Raw genomic sequence first — 18,261 nt, forward strand, 5'->3', positions numbered from 1 at the left:
CAAAAGAGTCTCTTTTGATGTTGGGTTTTGATTTCTGATCTCAACATCTTGATGCTGATAGCTCTAATTCATTCAAATTTCAAACCCGAAACTTGTCGCTGTTCATTAAAGATTAGTTGAAGATGGGAGTGGATGGAGAGAAAAGCTAACACATGGTGCATTGATATGTTGGAACCTATGGGATTGCAAGGAGTGAATTAGTATTCCAAGGTAAAGAGGTGTCACCATTACAGCTCTTTCAAATGGCTAATGCCCAATTTGCTGAGCTATGTGAGGCTGAAGGAAAGAGCTTGCAGGTTAGGAGGAAATTGGGGACAGCATAGACCAACCAACTGAAGATGAGATCACCAATTCACCACCACTTGGGTATTGAACACGAACATCTAACATTCCACGAAAATAAGTTCGTCTGCTTCGACTTGAAATTGCAAATTGCAAGCATTTAAAAGAAATTCCCATATTTTTTAGATACTTCGAATAATTTCATTATTCCTATAGCAAGCTTCCACTTCAAAGCAGCTCCACAAGCATTTGAACAAGAGTTTTCTTCAATTGGAGTTTCAAATTTTAGGACCACCGAAATGAAAACAAAATTTCAACTTTAGCTTTGATTTGGTGCATTTGGTACAACTTTTGTAGCTTTAACAGGGAACACCGGTGGGTGAACTCCAACAAGGAAAAAGCAAGCGGTGGAGGTGGTTGTCTACGGAGAAGAGGGGGTCCAGCAGTGTCCGAGGATGTTCGGAGGTTTCCGGTGAGGGATATGAAGAAGATGGGTGGAGGGAGAATATCTTCACCCACCTAAGGATATTTGGGTAATTTCCCTAGCCCAGAGGGCATTTAAGTAATTTAAAATACATTTTATTTTAAATGATTTGAATAAAAGTAAAGGTAATTAAGTAATTTCATAATAAATTTTAGCAGCAAAGTTAACTCTGAGTAACTTATAATTTACATGTAGGTGCCATGTAATTTATAAGACAATAGTGGGTGGTCAAGAGTTTTGCTCTCAAAGTGGGTGCCGTGTAATTTGCTCAAATAATAATGATTTTTCTTTCACAAGTTACGCCTTTGTGCTTCTTTGAACTCAACAAGAGCCAAATCCCCACAATCTTGCGACTTTTGACTTTCATTCATGAATCAACAATCAAACTATTTCTAGTTATAACTGGAAAATTTTTATGTGGGACCTATTCTTATACCTTGTGCTAGGTAATAATACTAAAAATTTCTAATGCCAAGAATGAAATGATCGAACCAACAACATTATGATAAGAAGAAAACTTTTTTTTTTGGGTAAACACAGAAGAGAGAATGCAATAATAACAACCTTGTACCCCTACAATGCAATGTTTAAACTTTCGATGTTTGACCTATGCAAGCATTAGCCCTACAAACTACCAGCGCAAGCACTAATACCATATAATCCTTTGCTGTCTCAAAACTTCTATCCAAACACATACTCTTATTAGTCTTGTATTGACTAGAGGTTACATCACCAAGCAACTTTTGGGAAACTAAGGCAAGTTAGGTTTCTTTTGCTTCCTCATATAATGTAATAATAGTATTTCTCTTAATCTGTCATGCATTTTGACATTTGTTGTAATGTGAACGGTCACACTTCCAATATCAACCATTTCATCACATACTCAAAAACTCTTCAATGTCGTTTCTAAGGCAGTGCAGAAGTGATCATTTTCCACTTCTATCTTCTTCTCATTACAAGAAGATGGAATGATACACAGGCCCCATCGGTGTATACCCAAAGAATATTATCCAAGAAACATAAACAGGATTTTACAATGCAAAACACCTACCCCATGTAATTGCTCGATGCTGTTCTGAAGTTTCTGAAACTTCAGCTTTAGTTAGTATATCATGTCCATCTTTTTGGAAGTAATCAATGCACCCATCCACCTCTTGGTTCCATTCAAGCTTCCTTTAGATGATTTCCAAATGCATGGCAATATTCTTTCTGGAAGGACACCTCCCCACACTGAAAATATATATATGCAACCACGCCAACAACCCTTGCAGCTTTGCTTGGCTTTGATGGGTTCCTGCCTTGAGAGAAGATCGACATCCATAACAACATGAGCTCTTACATTTCGTGATGTGATTGTTCACAAATGCATCCTGGAAGAGGGTTTGCGTAGAAGCTTTCCTCCAGCTTAGGGAACTCTCCAGGCTCCCTAAGATAAGGACCCCCATGTCGATCTTTGTGAAGCTTTTTCACTTTTGAACTAAATTTCTTCCAAGAAATTTTTCCTTCATCAAGATCATCAACAAGTTTCACAAAATGCTGCCTGCATTGGTCACAGAAGTTAGATATCTACAAAAAGCTTACTATACAAACAGGAAATGAGAAAAGCATCAACATAAACCACTTGTACTAGTCCAAAAAGAGAGAATGATTGTGAATAAACATAATTTAGTTTCAAATACACTACACATTACATGCAATAAATATATCCTCTCTAAAATGGCAACCAACCATTCAGTGGTAAATTCTAGCTACACCTCAAAGATACTGGTAAGTGGTGCACAGCAATTCACAGCCTAGATCAACTATGTCTAGGGATTTTCAGTTCATGGGAGTAAAATATCACTACCTCTTGTTATAGTGGGCTTCCGGTCGAGCATGCATGCAAAAAGGAGTTTGAGCTTGATGCAAATGGCTAAAATATCTTCTGCTTTTTAGTTGTTATTAATAATTAAATAAAATATATTCTATCATCCAAAAAAAATATAATAATAAAAGATATTTTATGTATCAAAAATCAACAAAAGGTTGAAAAGATATTACACAGCTACCCAATTGAAATGAGTAGAACATAGGGGAATGGAAAAGGTTGAAAAGACATATACCTGTCTGGGCTGATGGTTTTCTTGAAGCCCTCAAACCGTCTATGACCTTGCACAGCCTTTGCCATATTCCCATCATAGGAGTACACAAAAACATCACTCTGAAGAGCAACAACGTAGTCCAAACCCGCAAGCATGTTTTGGTGATTTCTAAAAGGATTCAACTCCTCTTCCATAGAAAGAGTAGAATGGGAGAAGATGTTTGGGAAATCATCAGTGAGGTATTCCATGCTTCCCTCCCCATAAGCTTCCCCAGCCACCAAATAAATCCTGGTGTTTGATGGAAAACCCAAAGCTCTAAGCAAAAGGGAGGTTTCCCTTGGAGTCAACGGGCAACCCCCAAGCTTCCTTCTTTCGGACCCATCAATCTCCTTCTCCTTCCAATGACTAACTTCGTAACGCATTTTCCTGAGCTCCTCATCTTCCTCTACTGTCAAATTATGACTGCAGCCAGTAAATGCCAGCATATCCTTCTCATACCTTACACAGAAAAGCAAAGAGGCCAGAGTGAGCACATGATCTTCAATGTCGTACAAGAATATACTTTTTGGTCATACTCAAGCAAGTAGGATACAACTCTTAGTGAATATGCTGAACAACATGCGCAGAGAGACTCCTTTAGAAATTCATTGTCAAGTACAGAAAATTTAATCCAGGTACATTTTCCCCGAAGTGATAGACATTTTAGAAACACTAACCATCAGAAATTGGAATTCCTTGATCTTGGAGCCATTTGTTACTTTTTGTCCCAGTAGACCAGAGGTTGGAAGAGCATACTTCTAAGTTTGCCAAAAATTTATAATCTTATCAAAATTTTTTATTATTTTCCATGCACACTGATTTCTTTCTTGGCCTGGGGACCTACATCACTCACTAGACCAATCTTACTCTTGGATTGTTGATTGAAATACTGTTCTCAAAATGAAAACTAACCTGGGAATTTATTTGTGACAGGTGAGGTAACCTGCCTTGAAATACTTCAATGGGCAGGTATGTGTTATCTAACTAATCTGCAAATATTGCTTAGTCCTAAATATAACATTTACCAAACAAAAATGATGCCAAACGACAAAGAATCAAGGCCAAATAGGAGATTGGATTGATAATGGAGAAAACTCTGTTTCTTAAAGTGTCTAACAAGCAAAAATTTTGAAAATACCACTGAAAACATAAAAATGACCTCAAAATGCAATAAAACGATGTATGCCACCGCAACGCAGTGAGTCTTTCTCACGAGCAGTTTTCAAATCAACGTGACGAATTTCATCCCATTCCGAGTTCAGAACCCCGAGTTACCCCATGTGCATCAGAAAGAGAAAAAAAAGGATAAAACCCTTGACTTGACTTCAAAACCAAACCTACTTATTAGCAATTCAAACTCATATGATTGTATCAACTAAGACAATCAACTCAACACCAGACCAGGTCAGCTTGTGGTCCAAAATCCAACATAAAAAAACCTTGACCGTGAACTATTGGATCCTGCACTCACATGTCAGAAATACAAGAATCAACTGCCTACAGCAAAGGTACACAATGATCTCAACTGCCTCAATATTTCTCTCTAATTAAGGCTAATCCAACTTTCAGTTGGATAAGGTTGCATCAGACTAGTCGTGCTATTTTGGATTAGAGCCACCAAGCCTGGTCAATGTACCTGCAACATCACAACTGCTGTGCCAACAGCTTCAATTCTTTTCATGCTTTAACAGAAATATGAATGTTATTATAGGTAATACACACACAATCAGGTTAAAGCTAAGTCAGATTGCCCAGACAGGCAATAAACATGCAAACCTGAAATAAAGTATGTGTCTAGTTTGATGACTCCTGTTCAGGTCTAATTTGGGCCCAACTGCCAGTGTGACTAATAAATTACACATGTAAACATACATTGTAGCCTCAAAAAGCTCCAAGGTAAGCAGCCTATCATAACTTACCTCAAATGGAGAGCTACATAAGGGCTTCCACTCGCTCGCATCCTCGAAACCAAAGTGTTCCCAAGTTCTTCAATTGGGCCGGAATATTTCAATGCCCTATAGTCCACACGGCACCTCAACTTTTGTATGGAATTTGAGATTCCATTATTGGCAAGTCGCGAATCAGTATGCGTGAAGTACAAAACTTTGTGTTGCTTCAGAAGTGGGAGGATCTCTGATTTATAATAACTGACCTGAACAAAACACACTCAATTATGTTGTCTCTCAGAGAAAATAACAAGAAGATGAACATACAGGATGAGTGGTGGCACTGAATGCAACATTGTTTTATCACCTACCTACACCAATTTTTTCATCAGTGTATGTGATCATGGATTGAGGTTGATCACAAACCTCCTACATGGGGGAACCCTATTACCCTAGAATCGCATCATCAGATGGTTAGTGAACTTTTTTAGAATATTGTATGTAATTTCATTGGGCATCAAACAGAATTCCCCTTCCCCCCCCCCCCCCCCCCCAAAAGAAAAAATATAGGACTGGAAGGGTGAAACAGGTACCAAAAGTTTCCGCACGAGCAGAGTCCCCTGGTTGGGGGGGGGGGGAGGTGGAATTTTCCATTTTTTTTGAAAGAAAAATATAGGACTATCATTAAAAAAGTTTCAGGAAAGCCCCTCAAAGTGCTGATCCATTGACTAATTGTGTCTAACAACAAATTGTGGATAGAAAGGGAAAGAAAATCTTAAAATTTATAACATAAATTCAAATAAATGAATTTACCTTGGACCAGGATATTGGGGTCTTTGTGAAAGGTTCAATTCCAGCATAGTCAGGTGGTAATGCCTCGACAATGTGGACATCATCTTTCAGTGTCTCTATGAAATGCCCCCAGTCAAAAAGGTCCTTGAAGCCACTGTAAAAAAAAGAATGAACAATCAAATTAGGTTTACTCTAGACAAGAACTATGAACCCGAAAATCTTCCACTTTTCAGGGAATTGTATTTGACCAGCATCCAGTACAGATTTCAATAATATTAAAACAAAAAGCTACAAAAGCCAACTCTGACAATACACAAAACAGAAGTCACAGGAAAACATGAGTCCTTAATAAGCGACTAGCACAAAACATGGAATGGATTTTGTCAGCCGCCGGTCTGCGGCAAGATTTTGAATTAACTGGGGAAAAGGCTGGCCTTAAAAAAAGGAAGCTATTTTCAAGTAGATTTAATAACTGAATCAAACCCAAGAGAAGTCAAGAAGTAACCTTTGATCAGCCCAGTAGGAAGTGTGATCAAGTGAAGGTAGGACAAGTGTCGCCTTGATGATCTTAGCAACAGCAACCATATCACATATCTGCACTTAGAAAATATTTACTGATCAGTAAATAGCTGCTACTAACATTGTACAAGATTCCAACTTGAACAATCAGAATAGAGAAAAACAGACCCCAAATCTCATCTGATTCAAGCCTCCATTTGCATTTACAAGAAGATAGCCATTTGTCTTAGCATCCAGCTCTGCAAAAAGGAAAAGGCAGAGCAGGATAAACAAAGAGAAAGAGGGAACATTAGAATCATATCGAAAAGAATGGGTAAAGATTGATAAAGATCTAACTTATGGTTCCTTACTTTTGTGACCCTTTGGCAGGTCAATGCACTGAGTGAAATTCAGACTGTCTGGCTTGGACCAAATATCAGAGTTCTGAAAGAGAAAGGAATACAATGAATCAAGCCATTGATGCACTTTCAAGGTGACCAAGGAAACACAGAATGCATCATAATTTACATCCATGACTTACTTCAAGTATTCCATTTTGGTAGTCAACTACTCTAGATGTCTTTATTAGGGGTCGTTCAATATCAATTTCACCCTCTGTATGTGCATGTTGCTCAGCTTGACCAATGATGTGGGTGTCAGACAAATCCTGAACGTAAAGCTTAAGGAATTAGGTAAAGCAAAACATGGAGATAACACCCCACTTCCCCTGTCTCCAAGGAAAAAAGTTAAAAAAGTATGTAACAAACATGAAGACAAGAACCACAAAGAAAGGATAAGAAGTCAACATGATCAATACTTAATGAACAGATCAAAGTACAATCATGCTTTTTTCTGATAAAGATAGGAGGCAGAGGCGTGGTTTGGACTGCTTTCCTGACTCATGGGGACCAACATACTTGACTCAACTCATCGTCGGTACACCCTTGGCCACTGGATCTTGACAATACAACAAAATCATTGGAAAATTAATTATTGTGCCCAAGGCTTTTCGAGTATCAAAAGACAGTCCAATTAAAAATTAGAAACAAATAAAACAAAACTATTCCACTAAATAATAACAAGACGAATACTGAAAATATACAAAGCACAGCCGAATACACAACAAAAGTTGATCAAATAAGAAGTAAACTAATCCCGAGTCCCAAGACTCCCAACTATGAGAAAACAGCCTCACAAATAACACTTTGCCATTTCATTATCTGGGGCTTTATCTTCTTTCAAGAGTAAGGTATCAGTTCCTCGCTCAAAATTTTGACCTCTGTTCTTTCATTATTTAGTGCAGCCACTAGTCCGAATGGCAGATGCAAAATGGGAACTAGTCTGTATCTAGGCCTGGACTTGTGAGAATTCACTTTGAATCTTGAATGCATTCTCTGATGGTATCATTTTGGTGGATGTGACAAAGGTAGTGAATACAGCTAAGTTAGACATGAGGAGAATGACCTTGGAATTAAGAGGCTTTACAATTAGTAGATCAAAGGAATATATGATTTGTAACTTTAGTTACACAACGATGGATGATGACATGAAAACTAAAAGAAGAGCCCATTTCAGATATTTTGGTCTATCATGTAAGTAGAAGATGACATAAGAATGATGTCTCACAAAGAATTAATGTGGGATGGATAACATGGAGAGGGGCAACTGAAATACTTCATGACCAGCACACTCCTTTAAAGCTTTTAAAAATGGTTCTACAACATTGTTGCCCAACCTGCTATAATGCATTGGGGGAAATGTAGGGCATTAAGAAGTCCAATATTGCAAAGCTATATGTAGAGATGAGAATGTTAAGATGGACGTGTAGCAAAACTAGGAAGGATAAAGTGGGGACCAAACATAATAGAGCTGATAAGGGAGTTGCCCCTATCAGCAACCTCCAATAATGTCATCTGCAGTGGTTGGGTGGTGCAATGGAGAACTAGAGGCTCCCCAGTAGGGAGAAGTGATCTGATTCTGATTACAAAAGCTAAAAGTCCTAAAGGTAGGCCTAAAGTGATCACAAATGAGGTTGTGAAGAATGCCATGCATAGTCTAGGTCTTATGCCAAATGTGACCATAGACAGAGCCTATCGAGGGCAAAGATTCACGTTGCCAAAACCATGTAGCTGATGCTGTCCTGAGATCCGGAGTTCTTACTACTATTTTCCATTTCTCACTTTCCCTGTTTCATTTCTTTATTTTTATTCTCCAGCCCACTCACTCCTGATTCCCTTTGTATAGATATCAGTCTTCTCTATTTTAGCTTGAGCGGATCCATGTAGCCATTCCACGTTAGTTGTGACAAGGCTGAGTTGTTGGAACTCTTGAAGCACAATTGAATTGCTGCACCCTGTTCCAGTTTTCCATTATCGACCAATCATTTGTCATAACCATCAATCTTTCTCCCTTTCCATTCTGTTTGGTTTTGGGAGGGGGAAGAGTCGGTAAATAAAGCAAATTTCATTAAAGGGAGAATAATACTCCATCACCTCCGCCCCCAAGAGAAAGGGAAGAAGAAGATAGTCACTATTTTAATCCATTCATCAGCAATCAATAGTTGCAAGAAAGTTTCAATGATGAGTTTTCAAATATTATTAGTTGCTTCCATTAAATTATGAAAATGCAAACCTCCCAACAAGGCAGATCACTCATCTGCAGATGCCGAGATTCCTATACGAAATAATTTCCACTCAACTCATCCAGTTTCAAAGGGTTAAGCTAGACTCTTCGTCCCACAGTGGCACAATGAGGCCTTTATGGCATGGTTCAATATCTCAATGTCAGGCCCATCTTGCCAACTCAAGAAAGAGAGTTGAATTGAGATTGTGCTGAGTTGGTGGAATTTTTCTTCCAACTCGAACGATATTAAGGGTCAGTTGGAGTTGAAACTTTCTGATCAGCCTATTTTAGCCCTTCCGAACACAGCAGTGACCTCAGATTTATGAAAAGAAAAAGAGTAAACATGAGGTCCACTTCGGACCCCAAGTTTGAAACCAACATGCTGAAGTGAGACCTTAAAATGGCCTACTGTACACATCATATACTCATAGTTTTGTACTGCCAATAGCATCAAATCAGAAGGAAGTTTGTTACGGATTTATTTGACTTTTATCAATCGCCCGATGCGACTGTAGAAGTCTGAAAAACCCATGTCAGGACGAGACATCACCATTCCTGGATTCGGGCAATGGGACAGGTTCACCCAAGAAGGGGAAAGGGAAAGGAATGTAATAGAATAGGCGCAAACGAGTTTAATACGTTACACATGTTCATAATTCAATTACAAGGTCCAATCCTCAAGTTACAACTCTAGAGTTAAGAATTGAGACCCTATGTGCTATATGCACGTGATCTTGTCACACTTAATGGAAAGAGAGATATCTCGTGAGATCTCTGGAGTTCTCTGAACCTAATTTATGGGAATGTCATGAATTGTGCCTGGGGTGCCAGATGGTCCAATATTGTCATCCTACTTGTTGGCTGTATGGGCTGGATGTCCACCACTGCTAATTGTTTCACATTCTGATAGATTAATCACAGGCTCTGAGAAGACTACTATACAGCATCCGTTCTGCCAAATCCGCTCATCTACGCCTAACTTCAATTGGGAGGGGGGGGGGATTTTTCTTTTCTTCTTTTTTATTCTTTGGCTGGGGGGGGGGGGAGGGGGTTTCCTTCGTCTCCTACCTGATGTTCGTGAACCAAACATCATTTTCATTCAGTGTCTCATGAAATCACAGATGGTTGTGATAAAATGAATCCATTTATTATTTTCTCATTTATAGCTTGTTGAGTTCAGTCAATGTACCATAATGAATAGGAATTCACTGTTGACTGAAATAAAGGCCAGCCAACACCCCATGCATTCTACTTGTGAGCTTGTAGTGGATGGAGTAGTACTGCTAGATATCCCAGCTAGGTATCAGTGATTTCATATTGTTCTGAGTAAAGCCACATGAAAGCTATCATTCTCCCATAGTTTCCAAGCCCCATATAACTTCTAAAAATAGATGACGAGGACAATGGACAAAAAGGAAGGCTTCTCCAACAGAAATAGTTCAATTTAACCAATCTGATGCACAACATATTTCATACGCATCTACACCAAACTCCCAACCTCAATTTCAGGTGATAAAAAACTATCAACCGTCTGACAGTTAAAGGGGAGAAATGAAAATGAAACCTTCGTAATCACTAATGGAAAAATAAGATACCTAGAGCAACAATTGTTGTGCTAAGCACTAAAAACTTGAAACTAGCAATTGTAAAGTGGGAAGCAATATGCATCCAATATCAATAGGTTAGCTGATTCCCCCCAATATTAATTCTTGTGTTGATGACAAAGCTTTAGTTGCAGGAGTTTTTTTACGCCATTCCACAGTGCAAAATGACTGCGAATGAACTGGACTGTGATTTAAGGACAGTGATGCTCATGTTGATTACCCTAAAACCAGCTATTTCAAACCATTTTTATGACTTTGGAAGTCCTATGGCTTTGAGAAGCATGTTTATCTCATCTGGAACTTCACAGTCAAACATGCTTCTAGGTTCACAAAGTAGGTAGCAATCAACGTTCAACTAACTTCCTGACTTTCACAGGATCAAGAAATCAGTACAAAGCAATCCAACTGTTTATCAAGTTATATTAAATAACCCATCCAACAACACAGAAACAATTGTAGTTAAGTAATAAAAGCAAACAAATGGCTTGGTAAGGGGAAGAATAAATAAATAAGCAATAACTGGAGTGTTGGTTGCTGAGTGACTAACCAAATGTGATCCTGCTGGTTCAACAGAAGCCCCAAACCACCCATTTGCACATATCTTCAGAACAGCCAAAGAAAAGCAGAAGCCACAGAAGAGAAAGAACATCCACTGTTTCAGCCGCCTCCTCTGCCGTGATACCAAATCAACAAAAGTAGATTCAAGTGATTTCTTCAGAACAGTACAATTCTTTCCGAAGAGAGGGGCAGCAGCTACATGAACTCGCTGGTTCAGATTGTGGGTCTGCTTCCTCCCGGACGGTGAATTCAACTCCTCATGTAAAGCAGGATAATTTGGGTTTTCAGATCTTGGGGAGTTGATCTGGACATCTATCTCGTGTTGGCTACCGTTGCTGTTACCACTGCTGCTGTTGCCATTCTTTCTTTTGAAGGACTGAGCTCTTCGTGTCATGGATCCCGTAAATCTTGGGCTATTGACTCTCTGAGAGACACCATCACTGTTACCGTGGAATTCCATATCGCGAAGCAAGTGTTAATGGCAGACGAAGTGATCTGTTGAGTTCAACAGAGAACAACCTCCAAGTGTTTTGCTTTTTATGTTCTGGAAAACTGAGGGAACAAATACAAACACCCAAACCCATCAGCTTCAAAACTCTAAAAGCTATGAAAAATGAAAAGAAAAAAAAAAATCCATTTTTTAAATTAAACCCAGATAGAAATTACCTCTCCGCGTAAACCCAAATTGCAATTTTTTGTAGCTTTTCTTTATTCGAAGGAGCTCTAATCTTCATCAGATCCTGAGATCAAACGAGCTTTTGTCGGGTTCGTTCTAGAAAAATTGATTCAGTGTTCCATTATTTTTTTTTCATCTGCAAAAAGTGACAAAGGGAAGAGAAAGGCTACGACGCTTTTTGACATGATTCAGAATTTCAGATGAGTAAGCTTTCCTATATGATTCGTCCTCATGAGATCTTACGATAATGTGGTCTCTGTTTTGTTTTTTTAAAGGGTAAACTTAACTGTAATCTTGTCAAATGCTATATTATTTCTTTCACAATCACAAATCTCAATAAATCTCAATAAATTATGATATTCGGAGCCTCATTTTTCAACTTGGCATGTGCTAAAAGTCTCTTCAGCACCGTACCATTGCCAACCGAGTTCTCTTGTTTTCCAGTTTTCCCATTTATGAACTCCGCAGATATTGGATCGGACTTGCTCGACGTAATGCCCCAGTGAAGCTGTGACGCATCAAAGACTTCATTCGAGGAAGAAATGTCATCCACACTCACTAGCTGTTGTTGGGTCTTTTCTTTCTGTGAAAATAACTAATCAGAAGAAACCATCGATGAAAAGTAGAACCAGAACATTGAGTTAATGTGAAAACGATCGTTTAAAATCAAATCAAATGGGCAAAAAGTTAGTTTGATTTCGATCTTAGAAAATTGAGATTTTTACCTGTTTTATTTGGATTTGATTTTTAAATTCACTGGAACAACATCTCACTTCACGCGTAACGCCCACCAATATTGACCCAGAAAAAGGATTACGGCTGTTTCTTTGCTGTCCATGACAATGATGGCCAGTCTTTGTGCTCATTTGCAAGTGATTTGTGACGATAGTTCGTTATGGTACAAATCAAAGATTAAGATATGGTTGGCTAATTTCAGTCAATTTTATCATGGATTAATTTTCCGCTGTACAAATCAAAAATTCAGTCAATTTGCTGGAATCGGCCGGTTGCCAACCATCTTTTTGTTGCAAGCGGGTAACTCTGATATCATTTTCTATCTCCCCAATTGTGGATGAGATTTTAGTTCTTTCTATGCCTTCTTGCTGTTATTTTTTCTTGGCTTTCCCGTTCCTTTAACTTGGTTGCGGATGCGTTGGTCCGTAGTGGTCTTTCTTTTGGTTCTAGGTGTTTGTGGCTTATGAACTCTCCCTGACTCATGGATTTGCTGTCCCAGGAGTTGGAGTTGTAAGCGCATACTTCGTGTGAATAAAGTGTGGTTTACCCCAAAAAAAAAAAAAGTTAGCTGTATTAATTTTCAGTGGATGAAACTTCATTCAAGAGTCTTTAAGTATGCGTTTGGTAACGTTTCCGTTCTGAGAAACCAGTTCTTATGCAAAACCGTTTTTTAATGTTTGTGTGCTAAAAGACCGTTTTTTACTTGAAAATGAGCGTTTGATAAATCCATTCTGAAAATATTTTTAAAACACTAAAATTTAATATGTTAGTGTGTGTTTTTTTATTTTTATTGAAAAAATAAGTTGGTGTTTGATAAATTTGTTCTAAGGCTTCAATTTGAACTAATTTTATCACTTCCGTATCTGTTCTTTGATAAAAACATCTTTTTTATGTTCTGCAAAAAGCGTTCTTTAGAACACTTTTCTGACTGGTCCGTTCTTAAAGAACAGAAGAACGAACCGTTTTATCAGACCCCTCTAACCCATTCTTCCGTTCCCAAAGAACAGAAGAACACCATAAACGTTTTTTAAGAACGTTATCAAATGTGCCCTAAGAGTTCTAAAAGATGTTACATGTCGTATCTTTCTAAGTGTTGAACTCTGAATCCCACATTGCAAGACTATTCTATTAAAGAAGATTTTTCTTCAATGCTACTTGCTTATCAAATATTAATCCAATTTTAATCTAGTTGACTTGTCTGATCCTCACATTAAAACAAAACGCAGGATTGCTTGATTGGTGAGACCATCACATCTTAGCGAAAAAGTCTTGAATTCTACTCTTGCTGATGGCATGTGTAATTCATACATTAGTTATTGTCTCGATAAATGCCCACAGATAAGGAAGAGGATGATTGAGCACTTTCACATTATCAGGATCCAAACACCAAACACTAGCCCAATGTTGTAGACGTCCCATGGAGTGAAATAATCCATTCTTCACAATGTGTCTTGGGTGTGTTCATTCTTTGATGGCATGAAACCGCTAAACCCAAACAGGATTTGAGCTCAAAATTCTCGTCTTGAACAGTTTGTCAAGACTTCATCAGGTAGACACATTATATTGAAGGTTCAGACAACATTGAATGTTTGACTAGCACCGATTCAAGGACCTGATCCTGACTAACTCAAAAGTTATTTTTAATATAAATAAAACAATAATCAATTATGTATAATTTAATTGTATTAAGGTTAGGATCACAATCATAAGTCAAGATCAAAGGTGTCAATCTAACTTGACCTAAAATGGCCTGACTGACTCTCAACATTAGAAATTATAAATTTAAAATTCACCTAAGAAGTTGCTTAGAGAATCCCATATAAATTTGTTAATCCTCAAATTTTTTTCCACAAAAAAAAAAGGGTTAAAAATTAAAATATGCTTTTTTTAAGTATGGGATTAAGCAAAGCACGTGCAGGCCACCTATCAGAATAATAAGGGATCAGTATTAAATTATGAGGAAAGGGTTTCATGTGTCTTCTCTCTCATACAAACCTAGGATTTGGTTTCCAATTGGCTTTTTCTTTTTTAATAATTTTTCCCATGGTGGAGCACATGGAAATTGTGGTGACTCATGCTTTGCTTTTGGCGGAAATGGGTTACAGGAAGGAAAAAAAAAAAAAAAAAGACGGAATATTTAAAAGAAATAAAATAATACTTAAGCCTCTTTCGCATTTTGCTTCACTCCTGCACATTGTCTTGGAAAAAAAGACCGTTGGATCAAAATCTGGTCAGAATCGAGATCTCGGTCACGTTTCTCGCCAAATGTGTCCTCTACATTTACTGAAGCGAGGTCCCTCTTATTCATTGTACATATCAGTTAAGATCTACGTGAATTTGGATTAGATTAATATGCACGGTCAAATATGAAAAAAAATCTGATTTAAAGAGAAATGTTCTTTTAAGGCATTGATGGAAGGATAGCTAACACCTATGATATCTCATATTGTCATATGAAGCAGATTTTGATACCCCTACGCACGATAATCTTCACGTGCAACTCTTGCTATGCTTGTTTATGTCATTGATTTAAACTAAAAAATGTCAGATGGCAAAGGTTTCAGACAAGCAGAGTCTGGAGGGACATTTTTCAAATCAAAATGAAAAATGGCCAAAATGAAAAACTGGATGTTTGGACCTAATTTCAAAGAATATGGCTTTTCAAATCATGTCAAAAGAAAGAAAGAAAAAAAGAGTGAAACTAGGCATAGCACTAAAAATCACAAAATAATAAGCAACCATAGCTAATAGAGTAATAAGTAGCAGCACAAGGAAACTTTTAATGCGAAATCAAAAGGAAAAGCCATAGGCAACGAAGAAACAGAAACAAACTTATGCCCTTGATGAAGCAAACAAATTCAAACAGCGAAGCTAGTATGAGATGGTTAAAAATCAGGCAAAATTACTATAGAAACTAAGAGAAGAAAAAATAATCAAATGAAAGGGGTACCATAGATATAATGGAGGAAGAATTTCCTTGTCTGTATGTCATAACCATCATCTTCACCATTCCAATGGTTATCTTCTAACATGAAAAATGATGAAAATTTGTGTTTGCCATCCTCTTAGAAACAAGAAAGTCTCATCTTCCTAGACATGGCATTTAGGTCTCTATATTGAGATAACTCCTACATAGAAAATCTCTTAGAAGCAATCATCTCAGCTACATCAGAACTTGAGTACACTTCCACATCTTACTCTCCAACGCATTGTCAACTTGACTTGAACAATGCTCTAGAGTTGACGTAGGATCTACAGGAGAAGTAAACATAGGATCTACAAGAGAGGTAAACATAGGATCTGCAGGAGACCCTACTTGTTCTTGCTTCTTAGCCAAAGGAACAACTACAACCCGAGGGGTTTGGGGGACAAAAGGTGATATGAGAGGTGGAGCAAGCTTAATTAACAAGTGAACTATATGTAGAGGTAGAGTTTGCTTATATTTTAAAGCATTATTTTAATAACTAGCTGAAGAGTAAAAATTGTAGCCTAGGAATTGAGATAGGGTCACCTCAATAGCTTCCCTTGGGATGGTTTGCTAGGCCAGAAAAATGATCAATAAGCAACCTAGCTAGTCTGGCAAACCAGTTCACAGTCTAGCCTTTCCTGAGTATTAATCATATATTGAGGAAAACTGGACTTGAACCACCCTTGCATGCCTAAATAAAATCCTTCAAATTTCCATCATGGAAGGCCACAAGAGGGAGGTCAATAGAATCCATATATTCCTAGTGTGTCTCTCCCATCACATCAGAGGGCTTATTCCAAATACACAGAGGGTATTCTGAATTCTTAAGTAATCCAATATTGGCTGAAAAGGAACCTATGTGAATTTTTCAATCAGGGCACCAGAACTGATAGTTTTTGGGAACATTGAAAAGCAAATAGATGCTACAAATGTGTTGCACCATGTACAGAAGATTCAAAAGGTAAATTCTTTGAAATGGCCAAGCCAAACCATTACCTGAGCCTCCATTGCAGCCTATAAAACATCTGCATGATTTAATTTTACGAACAACATCCAGAGCAACAACAACAGTACTTGAAATCTCTGTGGAATATGGATGTTCAACATAAGATGGCAAAGGAACTTTCACTCAGCAAGCCTCCCAATGCCACCACAAACACAGAACGCCATGAATGTGTACCTTGATCCATAGGACCTGCACTTTGTGCACTAACATTCAAAGGCAATGGCTCGCAGTGGACAATTGACATAACTACAGCAGATGAAATCTTAATCCTGCAAGACAAATGGGCAAAGTTAGAAGAATCCTCAATGCATTATCATGGATATCTGCACTTTGTCAGCAAGGTAAAACCCAAAAATAAATAAATCAAATATTGGAGGTATTTCTTTATTAGAGAGGAGCACAGCTAAGAAATCATCCAAATCTTAAAAAAAGACTTGAGGATGAAACTTACAAATTTTATTGAAGATCTTACCACAATTTTCACAAACAAAAAGCAGTTCATGCTCAATACCATGAAAACCTTCACCTCAGTTTCCCAAATGGCATGAATGTGGAAAACCTAGTATACCCTTCTTCTAATAGAAGGCAGCTACACCTGGCTGAGGTGGGTGTTTAACTGGCCTAATACTTGTAGGGGAACTTATAATCTGGCATTGTGAAATTTGGTGGTCCTACTCATAAGATTCCTCTAAAAATGCATAACCCTAACCCTAGCAGAGTATGGAGGCAACCTTAGAAAAGCCAATCTGGGAATAAATACAGGCAGTAGTCCAAATGCTCTACTACATGCGACATAAACCAATTCATGAAAACACGGTTCAGGGATTCTCAAGACTTGAAACCATGATGGTAACACCTCAAAACCAGAAGTAACATGATGAGAATTGTCAGGGAAAACAAGAGATGATGCGAGGAAATGCTCATTAAACCATCAGGAGGAGCCTCCAAGATATTATCATGGTCATTTACAGAAACAATCACCTTCAGTAATAGAAACTCTTAGCACTCTTATGTTACCAAGAGAAAACCAAAAAATTCTTTCAGTAAATGCACCGAAGCTTCACTAAATCCGTAAGTCTCCATTAACTTCTCTTTGACTAGCTTGGAATCAAAGCTTGGTGTTGTCAAAACATGCTTCAAATGTCATGAGGAAGCCATGCCACTTTTAGCATAAACCCAGTTGGAGCCAGGTGTAGGCAAATTCCCCATCCATGTAGCTCTATGCTTTTGCAAAGAGGAACACAACCACTTCCAAAGTTGGATTTATGAGGCAATATTTAGGCTCCATTTTTTCCACTCAAACCAAATGACACTACCCTTGATAATCAAAATCTATTTAAACAGATGTTTGTGCAACAACCAAGGAATCATTTAGTGCAACATGATAACAATAACTGGGAAGCTTTACTTTTTCATACCACAGGTAGGCTATGAGGGACCTTGCATATTGCTCTTTGATAGGGAACTAGAATCACAACTTTGACCACTTCGAGACTCTACTGGGGAAAGAAAGAAAAATAATGCCATATGAGTGAGCACAAATAACCCTAAACTACTGAGGGCCATATCACTATGTAAATGAGGACAGTGGAACAGAGCTTCACATGAAGGAAAGGGAACCCCCTGCTAGAGAAACAAGAGTTTTTTTTTTTTTTTTGTGGCTTAGAGAGAGACAAGAGTGATTAACTCAACACTAAGTAGGAAGAGAATAACAGCAGAAGATCACTGCATAGGAAAAGAAAGATAAGAAGAAATAAAACCATAGCAGAAAAACATATATTATGGATTTCTACCTGGAAATGTTATTGTCAAATGGGAAGGAGCTCTATCACAGGCACTTGCTGATGTGATCACTTTTCATAACTTATGTTTCTTTACCAAACAAAGAATTGCTAATTTACTTTATGTTCAGGTAGGAACAAGAAGGTATTAAAAAGTATGCCTAGACACAATGCCCCCACCTCAAGTTGGCCACTTTTTCTGCCATGTAACAAATTGCTATTATTTAATAGCAAAACATTATGGTGCTC

At 37.9% G+C, this 18,261-nt stretch overlaps 1 protein-coding gene across 1 annotated transcript; it reads right to left on the reverse strand.

Annotated features, from left to right (window-relative positions):
- Positions 1 to 2,003: 2,003 nt before the first annotated feature.
- On the reverse strand, positions 2,004 to 12,134 carry LOC149011884 (O-fucosyltransferase family protein). Its single transcript, XM_089161481.1, has 10 exons — positions 11,513 to 12,134; positions 10,836 to 11,398; positions 6,604 to 6,729; positions 6,434 to 6,506; positions 6,252 to 6,322; positions 6,070 to 6,158; positions 5,586 to 5,718; positions 4,806 to 5,038; positions 2,869 to 3,345; positions 2,004 to 2,306 (listed from the first exon to the last, which is right to left on the reverse strand). Exons 2-10 carry the CDS (start codon positions 11,304 to 11,306, stop codon positions 2,102 to 2,104), a joined length of 1,878 nt encoding a protein of 625 aa, XP_089017607.1. The 5' UTR covers positions 11,307 to 11,398; positions 11,513 to 12,134; the 3' UTR covers positions 2,004 to 2,101.
- Between the last annotated feature and the right edge of the window lie 6,127 nt (positions 12,135 to 18,261).

Source organism: Hakea prostrata, chromosome 7 (genome assembly GCF_041222555.1).
Source record: "Hakea prostrata isolate BN-2017 chromosome 7, UWA_Hpros_2, whole genome shotgun sequence".
Classification (NCBI taxonomy): domain Eukaryota; kingdom Viridiplantae; phylum Streptophyta; class Magnoliopsida; order Proteales; family Proteaceae; genus Hakea; species Hakea prostrata.

Excerpts from the sequence above, each read along its gene's own strand:
- LOC149011884 (XM_089161481.1), bottom strand. The coding sequence starts at position 11,306 with ATGGAATTCCACGGTAACAGTGATGGTGTCTCTCAGAGAGTCAATAGC. Across the intron at positions 5,039-5,585 it reads CCCCAATATCCTGGTCCAAG|GTCAGTTATTATAAATCAGA; the intron begins GTAAATTCATTT and ends TGTTTTGTTCAG. Across the intron at positions 2,307-2,868 it reads AAAACCATCAGCCCAGACAG|GCAGCATTTTGTGAAACTTG; the intron begins GTATATGTCTTT and ends TGACCAATGCAG.